Source organism: Zingiber officinale, chromosome 8A (genome assembly GCF_018446385.1).
Source record: "Zingiber officinale cultivar Zhangliang chromosome 8A, Zo_v1.1, whole genome shotgun sequence".
NCBI lineage: Eukaryota > Viridiplantae > Streptophyta > Magnoliopsida > Zingiberales > Zingiberaceae > Zingiber > Zingiber officinale.
In genome coordinates, this window is record NC_056000.1 from 49593583 (window position 1) to 49615005 (window position 21423).

The 21423-nt window shown below is 35.6% G+C and overlaps 2 protein-coding genes across 3 annotated transcripts; both read right to left on the reverse strand.

The window, feature by feature from the left end:
* On the reverse strand, window positions 1-2833 carry LOC122008988 (protein DWARF AND LOW-TILLERING-like). The gene has a single exon (XM_042564939.1). It carries the CDS (start codon window positions 2130-2132, stop codon window positions 270-272), a length of 1863 nt encoding a protein of 620 aa, XP_042420873.1. The 5' UTR covers window positions 2133-2833; the 3' UTR covers window positions 1-269.
* A 7448-nt stretch (window positions 2834-10281) lies between these two features.
* On the reverse strand, window positions 10282-17983 carry LOC122008989 (ribosomal RNA processing protein 36 homolog). 2 transcript variants are annotated; one of them, XM_042564940.1, is made up of 10 exons: window positions 17668-17983; window positions 17306-17479; window positions 17072-17199; window positions 16921-16987; window positions 13366-13421; window positions 12727-12781; window positions 12564-12638; window positions 10862-10979; window positions 10643-10689; window positions 10282-10561 (listed from the first exon to the last, which is right to left on the reverse strand). In XM_042564940.1, the coding sequence occupies exons 1-10, from the start codon at window positions 17758-17760 to the stop codon at window positions 10454-10456; spliced, it is 921 nt and encodes a 306-aa protein (XP_042420874.1). In that variant the 5' UTR covers window positions 17761-17983; the 3' UTR covers window positions 10282-10453. The 2 variants fall into 2 exon arrangements, with proteins under 2 accessions (XP_042420874.1, XP_042420875.1); XM_042564941.1 differs by lacking the exon at window positions 17306-17479.
* Between the last annotated feature and the right edge of the window lie 3440 nt (window positions 17984-21423).

The following is a 21423-nucleotide window of genomic DNA, read 5'->3' on the forward strand; positions in this document are numbered from 1 at the left end:
TTCAAGCAAATAACGAAAATTTTATTCTGGTCTACTTCAGTTACACTGCACTTGAGGAAATGATCAAAGATTGAAGCAGCTACAAATAATCTGCTGAGGAACACACTAATCTACAACCATTTTTGAACTTCTATAGCATACATGCAACAAAAGAATAAAGAATGTCTATTTTCTGTAAATGCAAAAGAATATAACTTTTCTATCTGGATCAGTATGAAAAAGAATGTAAGTATCTGATATGTGAGTTTTCGACATGAGAAAGAACAAATTCATCCATGAAGCTCCAGATTTGGGTGAGATGTGGAGGTACCTGCAGCATCTGTAGGAGCCCATGCACAAACTGTGTACAGAGGCTGATCCAACCACTTGAGAGTGAGTCCATCACCTTCACCTTGCTTTTCTATGTTGTATTGATCACAGGAGTGCATTCTCAGTATCATCTTACTCTGAAGCATCTCCCTTTCTCCAATGCCCGTGCATGAGAATCCACCCTCCTCCATCATCTTCCTCCAGTTATCGAACGTTTGGTGCCGCTCGGTCCTCTCGTTTCCTTCACAAGCAACTATGTTCCTGATCTCCTTAGCAAACGCTTCTTCCACCTTGATCCTGGCATGGCTCTCCTTGGGCAGAACGTAGGCCATGGAGTCGAATAGAGATGCATAGTAGCCAAGTGATCTAGCAAGCCTTGCTTCCCACTCTGGCGCATTGTGATCTGCTTCTTGCTCTGCCATAACGAAAATTTCTGGGTTTGTGCTCCTTATCAGGCTCAACAAATCCACCAAAGCCTTCCCACTCTCGTCGCTGAGAGCCTCGTGCATGGCCAGAACACAATTGACTGCAACACACTCCTCCCTCTTCACATGAAGCATCCAGAGCCTCACATCTTCCATTCTATCAACCACAGAGTGAAACTCGAAAGGGAGGCACAATGATTCTGCTAGTCTCGTGAGAGCGCATCCTGCATCTTGAAGATCCTGCCTAGACTCTCCCACTCCGGTGATCTTGACGTGGTTTGGAGGATTAGGCCTGGAAGCTAAGCTCTGGAGCAAGCTCGGCCATTGAAGACCTTGCCTGATGTCGAAATCTATTATGTGCACTCTATCCTTCCCTTCAAATGCCCGCAACAACCGCTCATTCAATGTGAAGTGGATAAATTGGAGGACTGGAGTTACACAATTGAGGACTCGTAGTGCAACGGCGTTGTCGTCCTCGGCCTGGTCAAGGAGGGCCTTCGGTGGAGCAACGGAGAAGATGTGATGCCGGTGCTTTACCACGCGGAGTGCTAAGGCCTCGGTGTAATAGGCGACCAACCGGTGAATGGGGGAGCCCGTTGGGGTTGCCAAATCCCCAAGCCTGGCTAAGAAAAAGTTCATGGCTTCGTAATTCCCAGAAGTAATGGACTCCACGCACGATGTCAGCAGGCTCGCCAGTTCCAGACCCTGCTGCTGCTCCATCTGGCTACTGCCTCCGTCGCCTCCCACACCGCTGGAGTTCAGATTGCTGGAAGAATCCTTGGTAGAAGAAGCAAAGGCGCCAGAGGACGAACTGGAAGCAGACTGCGACGCATTGTTTGGTTCTTCGCCTGTGTTGGAGTCGTTCTCCGGATGAGTGGATCCTGGCACCAGAGTTTGGCCCGACGAAGTGGGAAGTGGAAAACTTGCTGCACTTGGTACAAGAAACACCTTCTCTTCCTCCTCCCCAAACGAGGGTTCTTGAGTGGACTGAGGCAGCCATGCCTCGCCCTCCATGTCAGCTGTCCTCGTCCTCTTGGCTCGGTAGTCGTCGCACGAGCCCTCTTCATGGAGTCTCTTCGAGCTCCTCCTCTGCGCCCAAACTCCGCTGCGAGCTTCTTCGGTTGCGCCCCATGTTGGTGCATGCGCGACAATGGATGAGGTAGACGAGCGGCGCCTGAAGGAGCAGTTACTGCCCCGAGCGTCGGCCGCCGGCTTCTCGACAGATAGCACCACCCGGAGGGGATCCTTGCGGGAGGAGAAGCCGCACGGCAGGTCGAGTCGCTGGGTACCCATCGGCTTCTCCTGCAGATGGAAATGACAAGATTGCAACTGCACGGAAGCGTCGATCCTCAACTTGTGCCTCGGCGACAGCAACGTCGATGAGCACCCAGCCAACATCCTCTCTACCGCCGTCGCGTCCAACGTTGCTTCTTACAAAAAACAATATCAAAAAACACAAATTTACCGTTAAAAATCCAAATTTTCCCCTATCTATCTATCTATCTACCTACCTACTACCTACCTACCTACCTATCCACGTATCTTTTTTTCTTCCTGTTGATCATTTTTCTTTTTTCCATTCAGAATGAAAATCTTTAAACGCTTCAAGAATTTAGAAACAAACCAAAATGAAACGACGTAGTTAAAAAGAATTGTAAACTTGTAATTAAAAAGAATGAGATCTTTAAAGAGACGGTTTTGAAACCTGCTAAAGAATCAAAGAATAGTTGGAACAATTGAAAACACGAACCAATCTTGACTCGGGAACATTAAAAGGAGAAGCCGAATACAGAGCCGTGGACAACCCACAGCGAAGTTCGCGCGGATTCTCTGGTCATGGTAAAGGCCTCTGAGCCACCGCTAGATATCACCACCAGCTCCATGATCGGACGAAGAGAGAACAAAATCAACAGTACAAGAAATGAAGGAAAAGATAAACTTTCAATGCGAGTTCGGAAAACACTTTCGAAAAAATAAAGAAGGAAAAAAATGGAAATCCTAATGTCGACTTCGTTTTCCTCCTCCACCTCCTCCTTCGCCGCTTCTCCTTCCGCCCTATGCTGTTGCGAATCCTACGGGCTCGACCCAAGGCAGGGAGAAAACGTCAACGGCTAGAAAAAGTGCGTTACACAGGACCCTGCCCTGTCGATGATGACTGACCGTCCGATATGGATCGGGCGGTGATGAAGCTGTGCCCATTTCCGACCGTTGGGAGTAGTAACGATGGACTCGGCCGACATGACCGTTAGAGAGAATCAGAAACCGGTGCACGGGCTAACGCTACGGCGGTGACCGTACCGCGGGGAAGCATTCGTCGCAGGATTACTCGCAGGTGCATCTTCAATCTTTTGGTTAGAGGGATTTTGGTATTCTTATATTTTTTTTGTGATTCTTTGTATTTGCTTTGCTTGTTGGTTTTGTGTGTGCATGCATTCAATAAAATTAACATGGATCAGATGATTTTCTTGTATACATGTGTCCACCAAAAGTACAATCTGATAATCCATTTTCTAAATATAAATTCTAATCCGTTAATTCGATTTTATAAATCAAATAAGCTAAAATAGAAAAACCAATGTAAATTTTGAAGTCCATCTATGACTCCCTACTTAATCAGTAAATCTACCATGGTGTTAAAAAATTTAATTTTCAATCGAACTAATTAATATTTTATTAATTCAATTTGTTCCAATTTTATTATAAAATTCAATCGATTCGGTTAGTTCGAAAAGATTCTGATCTTATCCTAAATCGATGAAGATGAATAGCTAAGAACACAACTCTGATGCTGATCAAACAAAGACTCCTCGTTGTCCTGTGTGTTATAAAGATCATTAGTGATCGAGTTAGGGAAGGGATTATTGGTGCAGTTAGCACTAACAGTCTAACTCAGATTTTGATAAATGACAAAGTAAGTTAAGTTAGGTTCATTGTAATCTAACAATTTGACTGAGTGTGCAGGAGAAATCCAACTAAGTTAATGGACCAACCGAATAGCTGGTGCGAAGTCCAGCTAGGTCGACGGACTAACCGGATAGTTGGTACGAAGTCCAGCTAGGTCGACAGGCCGACCGGATAGCTGACATAAAGTCCAACTAGGTCGACGGGCCGATCAAATAGCTGACACAAAGTCCAGCTAGTTCGATGGGCAGACTAGATAGCTGGCATGAAGTCCAGACTGGTCGACGAGTTGACCGGATGTCTAGCAAAAGGTAAGTCATTGGAGGAGAGTGACTCTGTGAGAACGCGTCTTAGTCAAGAAAAAGTAGGCGTCGGTCCAGTTTAGATCTATTTGGGATCCCTAGACTGAGACCTTGACTAGTTCCTGGTCGTGGGAAGACAGGAACTAATTACTACTATTCATATTTATGCTAACACTTGTCTTGCAGATTATTTTGACTAACACATGTTTGCAGGGCAAGAAATCAACATTGCCTTCGGGTGAACATTACCCAAAGGCGCCTTCCATGGCTATGACCTCGGTACTGTTCATAGAAGGCGCCTTCCATGGCTATGGAAGGCGCCCTCAGTGGGATAATTTTTGGAGTCGATCACATATAAGTGTCGGTTTGCTCGGGATAGAGTTTGCCTTATTGAAGGCGCCTTCCATGATTATGGAAGGCGCCCTCCAAGCCTTTTATAAGGCAGTTTCGAGTAGGCACTTCATCATCAAGTACATACAAGCTACTACATGTGCATTGAAGCTTCCTATTACTTCCGGTTCCTGCCGTGACTCTACTGTGAAGCTGCTAAGTCTGACGACTGCTCCAAGGAGTTCTGATCGTGCCCAGCAAACAGACATCAACACAAAGTGTCTCATTCCAATTCCTAAAAAGTGTTGGTAATATTTGTATTTATACTTAATTACTATAAAAGGACAAGTGCAATGTGTTGCACTCGACCTAACTTCTCTTGTACTCAATTCTCTCTTCCGGAGATATCGGAAGAGGTTTTTAGTTGATTGTCCATCGATAGGTCTGCGAGACCTGGGCCTTGGAGTAGGAGTCGTCGAAAGATCCAAACCAAGTAAAATCCGCTTGTTTTCTTTTCGTGTTTCTTCTATTTTATTTCTTACTTTCCGCTGTGTACTCGTGTTTTCAAAAACCAAAAAAGAAGCATTTTGAAAATCACGCGATTTACCCCCCTCTCACATGTGTCACAATCGAACGGGGATCTCTAGTTTTGGCCCTCTAACGCTTAATTCAGTGATCGATTTAAGGGTGGTGAATAATGAACAGTAGTGAATTGGCGTGTCCAATTATGTAGCGTCGTATACCTATGCTTGTAGATGGATACCCTTTTTATAGAATCCAAAAGCATTTTCCAAAAGATTAGACTATAAAGAGATTTTGACACCTTTCCGAAATGGGCCTGTAACCTCTACAATTGATAGGGTGGATGCTTCAAATATGCAGATTATATGTAGAATATTCTCTATCCTTCGTGGCACAAAATGTCAAAAAGGAATACGAGGTCGATGGGCTACGGGACCACAATAGCCTACTTTGGCCAACCAACCAAGTCATTAGAATAGTTCTTGGCCTTCACTTGGCTTCTTCAGTTGAGTTGGAAAGCTTAAACAGACTAAGTGCCCAGTTGGTCCGATCGGACGTATGGTCCAATCGGTTAGACCACTCTATCGAGGTAATTCACTGTGCTATTTCTGAATCAGGGATAAGGCTGGCTCGACATAATGCTGACTTGGCTCAAAGCTTTATGAACGTCGTGTGGATGAGCGTTCGACCGGACTCTCAGTCCAGCCAACTTGACGGCCCGGTCGGCTATCTCTCGATCGAAGTTATCATCTACACTGGCTTCAAAGGTTGACCTTTCCTTAACTTTGACCACCCTATCATCTAATCCTTTTGACTTTAATCTCCTATCATTTAATCCTTTGACTTTAATCTAACTTAGAGGCCCCAACTCAATCACCACATTGTCATATTTCGATTATTTCGATTTCAATTTGATTGATCAGTTTGATTATATTTTAATCGAGTACTCAGCTCTAACCCTAATTATACCTGGATTTCTATTTTGAAGAAAATCTTCTCTTATCTCATTCTTTCTAGATACATTTTTTTGTGGTTTTTTTTATTTTAACAACTATAAATTCTACTTTTGTAGGAATTTTTTCACCTTAGTTATTATTTAATATTGCAATGTGAATAAGTTGGAACTTTTTCAGGGAGGAATGTTATCGTTGTGTACTTTTAATTGAATGTCACTCTGTTCAATGAGTGTGATCACATTTTTTTATCCATTTTTTTTAAAGATAAATCTTCCAGAACCATCGTTCAAATAAAGCCAAGTGTTGGAAATTAAAGTGATTCGTAGAACCATATTCTTTGAAGTTACTTATTGATGGAAATCGAAGATGACTACTTGGAACTATAACTATATCACATTTAAAGTACAATAGATATACTTAAAACTATAATAGAATTAAACGATTTTAATCTTTTCATAATTTATATTTTTAATAGTTAACTATTTCATTAAGGATCTAAATCTAGGTTGTTTTTTTAAGTAGTATTTGAAAGGATCAACCCTAAGCATTTGTAATTCAAGTGATCAAGTCCTTAATTTTTCTTTGGTGTCTCTTTTTTTATCTTATCTTCATTTCTAAAGTAATTTCCTTCTTTGTTGTCTTCCTCAAAATACCTTATATATTTTGGCGAACCTAATTTTTACATTACTTTTAATAATAAATTTTAAAAATATAATTGAGTGTGACAACAATTTCTCTAATGTTATCCCAAAGAAATCACCTTCTTGCAATAGCAAATATAGATTATCTAATTTATTTTCCTTTGATTATAAAACAAATACAATTTACTTGACTTTTCTTTTTTGATTAGACCAATGGAGATTAGTAAAGTCTGGGTTGAGATATTTAGAGATGCCGTCCACGGATTAAAAAATGTGAACTTCTGTTACACTGTAGGTTGAGTTCATATAATTATTTTTCCCACTAAACAATTAATTTGTGATACTTTTTGGAAATTCAAAGTATTGAAAGTGTTTTATAACACTATTGACACTTGCATGCTCTCATATAATAATGCTTTTTAGTGTCACCGGGCAAACATGAAAAAACTAAGAAGGGTACGAATGATCGAAAGCACGAGAAGGAGATCAATAGTACTTATAGTTTTTTATTTTTTAAAATAAAATTATTTTTTAAAATAAAATTATCGAGAGAGAATGTAGCGGAAAGAAAGAGTAAAGAAAATAAATAGTTGATATAAGTCGATTTTATTTGGTTTGGATTTTATGATGACTCATATTTTAAGATCTGTGATCATCAATTATTTTCATTGGACAATTCACTATCCATTCGAAATATTACAAAAGATATCTCGATTACATTGTAAATGTGAATATATAAAAGTTATCGACAACTAAAGATTTGGAGACTCGAGCTTTCGATCGTTGGGGCAACGTTTTGGCATTATAGAATCGTTTTTAAAGCAGCACGAGAGAAACTTGTTGGAATTGATGCTTTGATGCTGTTGGCACCTTCCCGAGCGCCTAGACCTTATCCGGTCGCCCCCACCGGGGCTAACGTGATGTTATTAGGTCGAAACTTCATTCAACGAGTATTATCCATCTCTAGGCGCCCAAACTAATTCGGGCGCCTAGACCACTAATGTGAGTCGGCCAACCGAAGCGTGACACCTTAGCTTGAAGATGGATTTTGCTCAGTTCGAGTGACTGGACCAGTCCGGGAGCCTAGAATGTCAGGGTGCCTACTGTGATGTAGGTTGGCCAGCCGACGGCTTCCCTCTCAGACACTAACTCGGGTGCCTGGAGCAACTTCGGATGCCCTGTTTTCCAACTATCATGCCATTTTAATCACCTACACCACAAAGTTAGAAAAAACAACAATAATATGTAAAGAAGAGTTATATTTGACAGTCTTTGGACTATCTAGTCCTGATTTTGAGTTTCGCCGACACTCTAGGTTGAATCGACGCCTACTATTTTTCAACAGGGAGCACACCCTTATTTACTCTTCTCAAAAGAGTTTATCTTTTGCCAGAATAGTTCTCCAAACCGTTTGGACTTTTGCTCGATACCTGAGACCTCATAATTTTTCGCTGAACGTTTGAACTCCCACTTGTCCGGTCTTTCACCTGGTGTCGGTGACTCCTAGAACTTTCACCTAGTGTCCTCGACCCTAGGGTTTTTGTTTGATGGTCTCGACCTGCCAAGACTTCGCCTAGTCCTCCGGACTAGAATTTCCTTACATAGTCGCAATTAGAACTTTCCATCTACTTAGTGTCTACTATAACTTCTTTGTCTAGCCTCAACTAGGACTTTCATCTTGTCTAAGTTAACTCAGGATTTTTCTACACACTTAGTCAGATTTATTAGTACAATAATAAAATTTAACTTTGAACCTTTTATTAATATCAAAACTTAACTCAGGTTTGGTAATCTAGTGTTCCTTGCACCAATAGCATATCAACTACATAGCTTATTTAGGCTCAATCCGAAAAATACATATGTTTGGTCAAGTTAATGGACAATCAAGTTCTAAGAAATCAGAGCTCAAGCAAACTCAAATACTTGATATTTACCCATAACAATGACTTTAAGCATGATCCTAACAAAAAGCATTAGTGTAATGTAAAAAGATGATTATATAAGAGCACACAAATATCAGTAATTATAAAATACTTTCAATAGTTCTAATTTTCAAAAGTAAATATTTTAAATTGAATGAGTTGTATGGTCCATACAAGAGTTGGATTTTTGTTCCTCTTTTAAAATGATATTGTCTTGCCTGGCTACTTATAACTTTTTGACAACTATCACGAAATAAGAGTAATCTAAATTTTGAGACCTAACAAAACTTCATTCCTTTGGAGCTCTGTCGAGAAGGAGATTAGAAAAGTAAATCATGATAAGAGAAAAATTACTTTGAGTTTGGAGCGAAGTGGAACGAATGATAAGGGATATTTTGCACACTCGAGATTTTAAGAAGGTTGCAACTCTTGATTCAAAGTTAAAACGCCAATTTACCACAAAGCGCATCTAGATTTCTAAATTTATCAAAAGGCGTACATTATTTTATTATTTATCAAAAAATGTACCTTTCTAAGTACATTTCCTATTTTATCCTTCTGACAATCTGACTTTTTCCTTTTCATTGTCGTTTCTCACTCTCTCTTCTATTTACTCTCTCCTATGCATGTAACCAATCTAATTTTTCCTCTCCGCTCTTCTCTTTCCTCTCTTTTTTTTTTCCATGCATGCATGCATAACATAGGCCTGATATATAAATCATATCAGGGCCATAACGTTTAGAGTTTAGTTGATTTTTTGATAACATTTTAATATATTTTGAGAAGTCGAAATAATCAATAGATGACATATTTGAATTCTTTGCAACCCCAGAAATTAACAAAAATTGATGCATTATTTATTTCGACTTTTACGAAGGTGTAAAATTATAATAATGATGAATTGGTAAAAATCCTCATACGTGGGCCTAAAATGAATCATATCAAGCCCAACATATGGGGATTATTTTGCTGATTCTTTCTTATTATATTTTTAATATCTTTTAGAAATTAAAATAAACAATGAATAGTATATTTGAACCCCTTGCAATATCAGAAATCTATAGGAACTGAAATAGGTGCAATCGGAGCTCTTTAAATCCATCAGCGGATTTTGATCGAAACTCACTCATCGACCTAGAGATCTCATATTACAACCATTTCAGGTCTTGTGGATTTCTAAAATTACAAGAAGTCCAAATATGTTCTCCATTATTAGTTTTGGCATTCCTAATAGTAGACCAGAGGTTTTGAAAAAAATAAATCTCTCTTTCTTTCTTTCCTTTTTCTTTTTTTCTATTGTTAGGCTGAAGAGATATCAGGTCCAATGTGAGTCTAATCTCTTAAAACAAGGTTGAGAAAAAAATTGAAAAAAAAGAACACTATAAAAAGATGCATCCTTTGATAAATACTAAAGTAGTATGTAGCTTTTGGTAAATTCAAAATTTTAAATATGTTTTTTGATAAATTGCCGAAGTTAAAATTAAGGTATTCCATGTGGCTTGGCCCAAATAGAAAAGGCTTATCAAGCTAGAATATTTCGCACCCGTTAACAATCGACCCTCAATATATCAGTGGCAACACCCTTGGGGAAAAATCCATGTGTGTTAGTCTATTTCAATTTGGCCAAAGGGTTTCAATTCTGTGTGCATTTTAATTACATTTCAGCCCAAAATTATGGACTTGTGTACTTAAATCTAATGTATTCATCTCGGGTTTTTTGTTTTACACAAAGCCACCTGAAATTCATGTAATACGTAGAAAGTGCAAATTTAAACAAATCCGAATTGAATATATCAAAATTTTCCTTCTCCAAAAAGAAAAGTAAGTTTAAGAAAATGAAATGGCACACAATATAGAGATTCCAAATGTAGTGACTACAATTGTTTGCTAACATCTCGATACATTAGATAATGTAGTCTAATTCAGTACTAGTAACTAGCAATAAGGCAGCTAATCTGATCACTTAAGAAGAGTGAAAAATAAGACAATCTACTCTTTTTATAAAAAATTATTAGGCTTGCTTACAAGTTACAGCATTGTCAAACTTAAGATGTCGAATCCAATTCATTAGCTAACATAGATCTCTCTCTTCACAAGTACACTTCAAGGCACCACGAACTGGAGAATGACTCCGAGTGAAGAAGGTTATTCTTGTGTATTTTTGTCAGATCTTCGATATGGCATATAACGATGATCTTTAGAGGCATTTCTTTTCTGCCTCTTCTCAATATAGGAATCCAGCTTTCCTACGGCCTGTGATTAGCACAATTGTAGTAGGTAATATGTGAAGGTTTACAGTAAATCAAGTTAATGTTAAACATGCAAGGAGAATACCTTCAGTTCATTGTACTTCTTTATCAGCTTTCTTTCTCGAATTTCCGCTGCAAAACAATGACAAGTTAGATATGATAGATATCACATAATATGCAAATTTTGAGAAAAGGGAGGGATGTAGCAGAATCTAAATATTCAAGCATGCACACAGTCGAATACATGTTCAATTTCAGCTATTGAGATAAAATGAGGAAGACATAATTGAGAAAGTAGACTCACATTTTTTCAAGTAATAAGGTTGTTTCCCTTTCTTTGCGGCTTCTCTTTCTTTCTTTATGTGCTCAGACAATATTTCAGATTCTACGCTCTTCCTGGACCATGACTTTATCTGTTTATCCTGAATAAAAACAAGTTTGAAATGGACAATAATAATAAGCCTATTCGGTCATCAAAGCAAGTTTGCAAAGAAATACACGAGAATTGAAATAACAATAGTAGAAAGAAATATGTAAGCACGATATAAATTGACGACTTTAATCATATGAGGGATTTCACATATGCCTTGACATATTTATTAATTAATTAATCATTTTTGCGTGAATGATAAAAAAAATAAGAAAAACAAAATGTCAATATATGAATTCTGCTATTGTTCCTAAATCCCTAATGTCAATATTTTAGGGAAAAAAAAATCAGTGAATATTCTAAGTTATCCCTATCTGATTTTGAAATATAATGAGTTGATTCTGTATGTCCAGGATAAAAACTGAACGCTTGCCCTCTAATATTGTAAGGTTGGCCCCACTGAGGAATACATCAAGAGATTGTCATGTAAATAATATATCTTCTCGTTCCCCTTCTTTTCCAGCAAGAATATAGAGTAAACAAAGAGCGCCTAGTTAATATTTTTTGGTCACATGAATTAAAGAGATTCGAACTCATTTGATATTTGACTGAGCAACCTAAAGGACCTATGATAGAATGATTCAAGGGAATCAGATTAACTGAGGAGTTTAACAACTAGGTTCTTGAGGGGTTTGATGGTTAGTTAACTTTCAGCATATTGGCTTGTTGGAAGAAGAATCACTGGCTAGGATCTCGAGGGTAGTGAACCAACAGACTGGACACCTCATATTAAAATCACCAGTTAGGATCTCAAGGGTATTGAACCAACAAATTGGACGCCTCAAATTAAAAATTGAACCAACAGACTGGACACCTCATATTAAATTTTCTAATTCTCTACATAATTATTTTTCCTACTATTATTTCTACTATATTGATCCAATTGGGTAGGCCATTTGCCTCTCCTTTCTTTGGAAATAGGACAAATTATTGAACTAGCTCTTCATTTGATAGAACATTTAAATTTATTTTCCATTCACATGAATTAGAGAGGTTCAATCTCATATGATATATTTGGCCGAGCGACCTAAAAGACGTATGATAGAATGATTCAAGGAGATTTGATTAACTGGGAAGGAGTTTAACAAATAGGTTTTTGAGAGGTTTGATGGTTAACTTTCCAGCATATGGCTTGTTGGAAGAAGAATCACGAAGGACCTAACAGGCTGGATATCTCATATTTAATTTCCTAATTCTCTATGTAATTACTTTTCCTACTATTATTTATACTATATTAATCTGATTGGGCAGACCATTTGCCTCTCCTTTCTTTGGAAAAAAGAACATTATTGTCTTCATTTTGACCACATCTCTATTGGGCAGCTCAAAAAGGCCCAACAGCTCAAAATGAACTAGCTCTTCATTTTGACCGGCTCTCCATTTTTTTAGAAAAAAGAACCACTTGGAAGACTCAATTAGGTCCAAACAAATGCATATTCATTTTCCTTTTTCAAGGAGAAATTCAAAATAACTTAGTAAGAGAACAATAGTAAACGCAATAAATAAAAAATAATACTATTGGAATAATGGAGTAACATTTATCTTTTATTACTATGCTTTTTGTAAAAGAATTTACCATTGAAGATATTTGCTTCTGTGATTCCTCAATAACATTTGGGTCCTTGGACTTCTTAATCAACATTTTAAGCCTCTGTAGAAATACAAATTTACAACATCACGAAATAAAATTAAAGCTTGGTGAAAGATAAATTGAAATGTCAACCATAAAAAAGATTTACCTCTTTCTCTTTAGGATATTCTTCGTCAAACACGAAACTATAACGTTTTTTAAATCTGGTGTTGCAGCAAAAGAACAGCATAAAAGATTGAGCAATAATGTCGTTAAGCAACTAAAACTTGGACAGAAGATTGATGCAATATAAAATGATTTAGCTTTCATTGAGTCACTAAATCATTTTTTTTTCCTTCTTGAAGGACTTTGAACTTTCCACTGCTATTCTTCATCCCCTTCATTCTTTAATATATTTTAAAGAATTAAGAAGGGCGTTCAAAAAGAATGGAAATCATACCACAATTGTGAGTCAAGCTAAGACGGTAGACAAAGGAAAAAATGGATCAAGCTTATGCTATTCTTGGATACCCAACATCTCATACCATATATCACAAAAGCAGTTTATATTTCAAACATTCAGGTCAATTATGTGTTAGCACACAACCATGTGCAAAGACCTATGAATGCACTTTAACCAACTCTAAATAGTTGAGACAACCATAGCTCGAAGAAGATGATTATATTTTTGGTGTACACATGTATCTAGGAGAATCATCCAATCCATATAGATTATACTGAATGTATGCACACACAAAAGCAACAACCAAACAAATATAAAGAATCACAAAAAGAATAAAAGACATACCCATCAGGGTCAAAAGTTCCTCTGGATAAAGAATCAAACCGAGGATCTCTCACAAGCTGTGAATAACCAATGAATGTACTTAGATAAAAGACATAAATTGACTAACAGGCAACTTCATGCCAAAGACCTCTAGGAACAAGTTCAAGTTAATCACCGCATATGACAGTCCAATATTTAACTATCAAATGGATATTAACAGCAGAAGCTTATTATTCGTTCTACGTGTTGATATAAAGAACTGTGTAGTTGTAATGTCTTTAAAAAATTCTTGATGCAATGATAATATTTAGCCATTTCCAAAGATTGAACAATCATCTGAAGCGAAGATGCAAAACCAAATTCTACGGCTAGTGCCTTTAACAGATACCAGTTGGTCATTTGTTTTTCTCGAACCCATAGAATATCTAACCTCAAGGGAAATACTACATGGGAAATCATCGTATAACAGTGAATTATTAACCATCAAAGGTATGATCAACATAGTGGTAAATCTTTCTTTTACATATTCAAATAAATGTGTCTGAAGTTATGATACATTTAGGAAGTTCCTTATCCAAAATACAGTTAAAATAGTTATTTTGTAAAATCATTCATCTGTGACAAGGAGCAAAACCAAAATATATGGTTAATGCCTTCAACATATACTAGCAGATCTAGTATCATCCATGTTTCTTTTGTGAAACTTGGTTGTTTCACAAAAGTAGCTATTTCCTAAAATAATTTGTCTATGCCAAGGAACCAAAGACAAAATCTATGGCCAAGGCCTTAAACATATACTAGCAGGTTTGGTATCAATAATTTTTCTTTTATTGGATCTTGTTAAGGATGTTCCACAGCATATTATAGAATTCTGCCAATTATGATATTAATATGGCCCAGACCTCAATCAGGGACTTGCAGTCATATGAGTGCCTGAGGTGGATGCACTTTGGTCGAGATGGACCACGATTCAATTGAGTCTTGCTGAGGCAGATATGATCTAATGGACGTGGTACAAAACTAATTAGAGTTCGATCAAGATGGTGGGCTGCCTTACAGTGAGTTTTATCTTGCATGAAGCTTGGTGAGGTTATCCAAGTGACACCAATTGAGTCATTGATTGGTGGAATAAGGGTTGGAATTTCTTTCTGGCTTGACTTTGATAAAATTAACCCAAGGGAACATGTCTCCTTTTGTCCCACTCTCACTATAAATGCTGCTAAAGGTTGTAAGGGATCTTCAAGGATCCCCCATGGGAGTTTTATGGTGATTGAAAACTTCTAGAAAGGTTTGGAAATGCTACCCTAATTATTATAGCATACCCTAATTACTATAGCATTATCCTTTTATAAGCTCTTAACATCTGTGCCCTCTAATGGTCCTCCACCACGTGGAGGCAATTGATTGGCTCTACGTTTTACCATGGATTAACGTGTTCACACTACGATTCAGTATTCACTATCGGCAGTATATGTGGTCATCCGATGGCATTGCAACAAGTGGTTAATACTACCCACATAAAAACCATTTTTGTAAAAACCTATATAAGATATAATCTTAAGGTAAACATCATATAGTTTCAAAACAAGAAAGTATTGCAAATGAATTTAAATGGCTAGGCATTTAAACACCTCCAAAAGAAGGCTAGGAGAGATTGATATGTCAAAATTAAGGATTGACAAAAGTAATTATATAAATTGTTACGCATCTATTTCTGCTAGAATAAGTTTGGCAGATACTGGAGGTGGAACTTATGCATATCAGTAACTAGGTTTAGCATTTTAGCAGTAAAAATATACTAAAGCACATCTCGTACAATTTTTAACATGGATTATAATCAAGGTTTAAAATTTCGACCCGTGCCGAGGTTTCGGTCTTGGACTAAAACGATACAATTTCAGTACCATATCATGTCGTGCCGATATAGTTTTGGTATTTTTTAAATATAAAATATATTAATTAAAAAATAAAATATTTAACATAAATATTTAAAAAATAAACAAAATAAACAATATAAAAAATAATCTTTAAAAAAAAGGGAAAAGATATGAAAATAGATAAATAAATAAATAAAAATTTTATTATAATTTTTAAATTAAAATAAATGAAATATAAAATTAATTAAATAATTTTATTAGGGTTTAATAAAACCTCTTTAGATTATCTCTATCACAGTTAGGAGTTAGATTAAAATAATTAACCTAAGTTTAATTAAAAAAATCTGAAATCTGACACCACTCCCGAGCTCGCGCGACTTCGGTGCTGTCGTGGGCCGTGGGGATCGCATGACTCCTCCAGCGTGACTGCGGTGGTCGTGCGACCCCTCTGCACACAGCCGCAGGGTCGCACGACGCCTCCACAGCGACAGCGGAAGGGTTATGCGACCTCTCCGTTGTTGTTGCGGGGTCGAGCAACCCCTCTGCTGCGGCCACAGGGTCACGCAACATATCGCAGCTGTCGTGGGTCTGGTGCCGAGGTCGTGCTAGTGCCGGGAGGAACGAAATGTTTCGTCCGTTTCGACCATCTCGGCACGACACTTTAAACCATGTTATAATGAAACAAGACTAGTATCAGTAGTGCAACAAATATTATATCCAAAGGAATAAGGTAATAGAAAGACTAGGAAATTTTTCACCAATTTTTCTGCATGTGTTTTTATCCAATTTGAGTGGAAATTCCACTTATGTGTATGGTAGAGCTCAAATATGACCTTAAATTAAAATATTATTCATTTTACAAATATATTTATTTTAATTGTAAAAATGACTTCCCGATACATGAAGTTCCCGCCAATGTGGGATCCCGGGAAGGGTTTATTGTTCACAGTCTTACCCCACATTGCAAAAAGTTATTTCCGCGACTCGAACTCATAGTCACCAACTCACACGGCAACAACTTTACCGTTGCACCAAGGCTTCCCTTGATTTTTTTTTTACTTGTGAAAATAAAATTTAAATTTAAGTGCCTCCCTTTCTTTCTCTCCAAGTAAAGAGGTGCATGCAAAATATCTAGCAATATTTATCCTACAATTTTTTTCCTTATGATCTTTCTTTCCATAGTTGTTTTCTTCTTTATAGGAACAAGAATAGAGCCTTATAGTTTACCTATGAGAGCCTTCTTCTCTATGATGTGGGTAACGTTTAACCACTATCTCCCTAAACAATTTGAGATGTTGACAGCCGTCAATCATGAAGTAGTAATGGTATGTAGTATGTATAGTATTTAATCAGTGTGTTAGGATAAAAAGAATAGGAAAATGATATATATTTGATCAAGTGAGTCAACAATTAAGGTCTAAGGAATCATCATGGGAGATTGAGACAAACTACCCTCAAATAGTTGATAGACTTCTTTATATACTATGATTTGCCAATAACACTATTTTTACTTCAAACTTGCATAATACTAATAAAACACATTATTGTAATGTAAATGCATTATTATACAAGATTATGCAAGTACCAATGATGTTACAAAACACTTTTAATAGTTCTAATTTCCAAAAGCACTACAGATTAGTTGATTAGCAGGAAAAATAATTGTATAAACTCAAGCTATAATATTACAAAAGTTCACCTTTTTGGGTACTTGGATGACCTCCCTAAATGTCGAAACCCGCACTTTGCTACTCATCTCCATTGGGCTAATCAAAAAAAAAAAAGAAAAGTAACATAAATTTGTATAATTAATAGTATAAGTTGTAGAATTAAAGGAAAAAAAGGATAACCTATTCTTGTTAGCACGATGAAATTTCTTTGGGATAACTTTGGCGGTATCGGTGTTGTGCGAGCCATCAGCTCGAGCTCTTAGGATCTCTTCAATAGTCATGTCCTTATATTCCAATTTCTCTTTTTTCTGGAAAAGTGAAGAGACGTCAAAAGACTCAACTAGACAATTAAATGAAAATATATATATATATATATATATATATATATATATATTGTCTGAAAGCACGGATTACTCTTCTGTGCGCATCATCAGCTAGAGATCTTAGGATCTCTTCAACAGTCGTACGACTCATATCCTCATATTTATTTGAAATAACAGAGGAGGTATCAATGATGTGCGAACTATCAGCTCGAGCATTTAGAATCTCTTCTATACTCATATCCTCATTTTCCAATTTCTCTATTTTCTGGAAAAATGAAGAGAAGTAAAAAAGACTAATAACTAAATAATTAAATGAAAAAAAAAACGTAAGGATCTCTTCCAATTTCTCCTTTTTTTCTGGAAAAGTGATGAGAAGACAAAAGACTCATAACTAAACAATTAAATGGAAAAAAAATGGAAAATTTCTAAAAGCGCGGATTACTCTAGTATTACCTTTTCAAAGAATTCTTTATCAAGCTCATCATGTTCTCTCATACTATGATTGATGGATTTTTTGGTTCCCCTTCCCATTGTGCCTTTTCCCATGGTATCGCTAGACAAGCAGACACTTATATTAGTAACGTATTTCAAGCAGGAAGAGGTTACCGGGCGCGATTGCGTCGGTTGCTGCAGGCGACGGGCGGTCACGGGTGTCGCTGGCGGCGGAAGACGGGAGACGGGCGTTGAGCCGCCGCGGCGACCGAGAAGGGCAGGCGGTCAGGGGCGGGGACGGCACTTTACGGTTTAGGATCGAACCTAACCTAAACCTATCTAGAAATAATAAAGGATAATATTGGCTAATCAAATAATTTCTCAGCTTATTAAAATAATATTAATTTAAATATATACTATTTCATCTATCTTATATATAAAATTTTCATTTTAAATAAATCTAAATTTAATCCGGATTAAATCCACTTTATTTATTTGATAAATTTTATTTAACTATAAACTAAATTTCATTTAACGATAAATAAAAATATATTAATTAATTTAATTATATATTAAAAATTAAAATAATTTTAAAAGTTAAATAGGATAAAATCTGATATTTAAACCTTGACGAATTTTTTGTGGAATTAAATGAACAAGCAATTAGAAAATACAGTGCATTGACAAATAATTAGGATTTGATACGTTATTTTAATAAAAACAAAAAAAATACTATTTTAATTTGTTTCCTTAGATGCTGATTAGACAATATTAATCTTTTAAAGAAAAATTCTATTGTTAAATTTTAATATGATTTTATCTAGGGGTGGCAATTTTTGACCCGACACGAAAACACGACCCGAACCGAACACGAAAAAATCAGGTTAGGGTTGGGTAGTTTCGGGTTCGGGTCGAAATCGGGTCGACCCATTTGACCCAATTAATAAACAGGTCGGGTTCGGGTCAACCTGAAATGACCCGATTACAACCCGCGAACCCGTTTATAAATAATTATAAATTTAAACTAAAATTACAAATTTAAAAAAGTTAAAAACCCTAAACATAGAGATATGTTATGCTATTGATTGCAATGTTGCTATGGCTTATCATTTATGATATGAATTTTCAATTTGTGTAGATAAATGATTAAATGTTATTTTTAATTTTTAATTAAATATACAAATTTTATTTAATGAATTCAGGTCATATTCGGGTCAAACGGGTCAAACAGGTTAAACAGGTCAAACGGGTCGAACAGGTTAAACGGGTTAAACGGGTTAAACGGGTTAAACGGGTCGGGTTCGGGTCGGGTTCGGGTCAAGTGCAAATAAACAGATCAGGTTCAGGTTGAATATTTTGACCCGAAATAATAATCAGGTCGGGTTCAGGTTGTCATTTGCCAACCCGCCAACCTGCCAACCCGAACCTGTCAACCCGAATCCGAACCGAACTGCCACCCTTAATTTTATCACATAAAATCATAATCTTAGATTTAGATTTAGATTCAAATTGCATATATTTTCAATTTTTAAATTTTTTTATAAATTATAAAATTAAGTAAATAATTATAAAGTTTAAAATTTATTCTAAAACCTAAAATCCAATAGATAGATATCGAATACTGTGAAAACCTAAAATTTGTTATTTTTAATAGTATAGCATAAGAGAGAAGTTTAAATCCTAAAGTAAAAATCTTATTATCTTAATTTATTATAACTCAATTTTTAAATTCTAAATACATATAATATATCCTGTTAGCATCTAAATTTTTAATTTTGAACACTATAACCCTTAAGAGAAGTCTAAACCCTAGAAGAAAAATCTTATTGACTCAAATACATTATAACTCAACTCTTAAATTTTAAAATTTTAAACATAAAATACATATAATATACCCTAAAATAAAATATAAAATAAAAAAAATGCTAAGATGAATACAGGTGCTTGGAATCATTCCAAGTACATACTAGTTCACTCATGGGTGCCTTAAGCGATTAATTTTATATTTATATATATATATATATATATATATATATATATATATATATATATATACTTTATGAAAAAAATTATAATTTAAGAACACTCAATACGAAGAATCTCTTGATTTCTAAAAAAAAATATATAATTTAAGAACACTCAATACGAAGAATCTCTTGATTTCTATCAACAATTCATTAAAATCAAAGACATTGGCTATAGTAACTCTGCTCTAGTAAGCTAAGGAGACTAAATATTAGTACAATAAAATAATATCATATTAGCATTACTTACCTCGCTATTAATTATAGGCTTACAGTATTAGAAACTCAACTTCTTACCCTTCAAAAATCATATTTATAAAAACAACCACACAAACGATCTAAAAGAAGCCATAGAAAACCTAAATAAAGACCTTGGTAAACTTTCTTTAGAAAAAACAATTATCAGACAATCACCCACTACCTATAAGTTTTTTACATACAAAATCCAAGAACTCCCTTCTAATGGATCTATGAATAAGAACACAAATTGAAAGCTTTTCTAGACTATCACAAACTTTAAGACAACCAAATAGAAATTTATCTATGATATCCAAGATATCATCGACAAATATTGCTACTTATCAATTAGAAGAACTTATAGATATTGAACAAAATCTAGACACGTTTTCTAATGAACAATTAAATACTCTAAATCAAAGAAGAATATATAATCAAGGACTATTATCTTTCTCCACGTCATTCTATAGACATCACAAGACACAACCAATGCATCTACTAGACGGAGGTGAAGAATGATTCACACTTATGACCGAAGAATCCGCACAAACATTTATGTAAAGAAAACATAATTACATACATTTAGAACTAATTGTGTTTGGCCTAAGATGACTTACTAGAAAAAGAATAGGAGTCAAAGTATTTTTAGTCCTTTATGACTCAAGATTTTCTAACAATGATAAAGTCGTTATTGGACTCATTGAAGTTGATATAAATATCAATTTAGGAATTATATACTTCTGACCAAACTTCAATATGACTATTTCAGACTTTATAGAATATATTAAAATCGCAGTTTAAGTCAGAGGATATGGAGACTTTCAAAGACATAATATCTAAATATACATGATTTTTCTAGGAAAAACAAAGACCAATATTAATAATAGTTTTAATATCCCAATAGACATAATTTTTCTAGGAAAAACAATGACCAATATTAATAATAGTTTTAAAGTTAAAATTACTAATATTATTGAAACTCTTACTCCAAAAGGAATTTATTTCCTCAAACCTAAAGACTTTTCATCTAATCTACTTGCCAGATTAGATTGGACTTTTAATTTGGAATTAAGTACTAAACTATAAATTTTACAACCAGCGGAATCCATTATTTATAAAGATAGACATGGTAGTTCCATAGTAAAATTTCATAATTACAAATTCTTAACATCACAAGAAGAGGATCATAAAGAAAATCAAACTAATATGAACTTAATGAATATAGAATACAACATACCGTCAAACCATACAAGCCACAATAATGAAGAAAACTATTTATTTTATGATGGCTTAAATGAATATGTTTACATCTCATTTGAGATAGCTACATATTTCACTAAAGAACATTTAACAGAATTAGAAACCTTTGATCTTTTATATCATAAATTAGAACATGATTGGATGTTATATTTTGATGAAGACCATAATATAGTTACTAAAAAGAAAGATTACTTCTCAACCGTAAACCTAATAAATCCAGCAGAATCTAGTAGTACTAGGAATTTCAGACCACAAC

Excerpts from the sequence above, each read along its gene's own strand:
- LOC122008988 (XM_042564939.1), bottom strand. The coding sequence starts at position 2,132 with ATGTTGGCTGGGTGCTCATCGACGTTGCTGTCGCCGAGGCACAAGTTG.
- LOC122008989 (XM_042564940.1), bottom strand. The coding sequence starts at position 17,760 with ATGGGAAAAGGCACAATGGGAAGGGGAACCAAAAAATCCATCAATCAT. Across the intron at positions 12,639-12,726 it reads AATATCCTAAAGAGAAAGAG|AGGCTTAAAATGTTGATTAA; the intron begins GTAAATCTTTTT and ends GTATTTCTACAG. Across the intron at positions 10,690-10,861 it reads ACCTTATTACTTGAAAAAAT|CGGAAATTCGAGAAAGAAAG; the intron begins GTGAGTCTACTT and ends ATTGTTTTGCAG.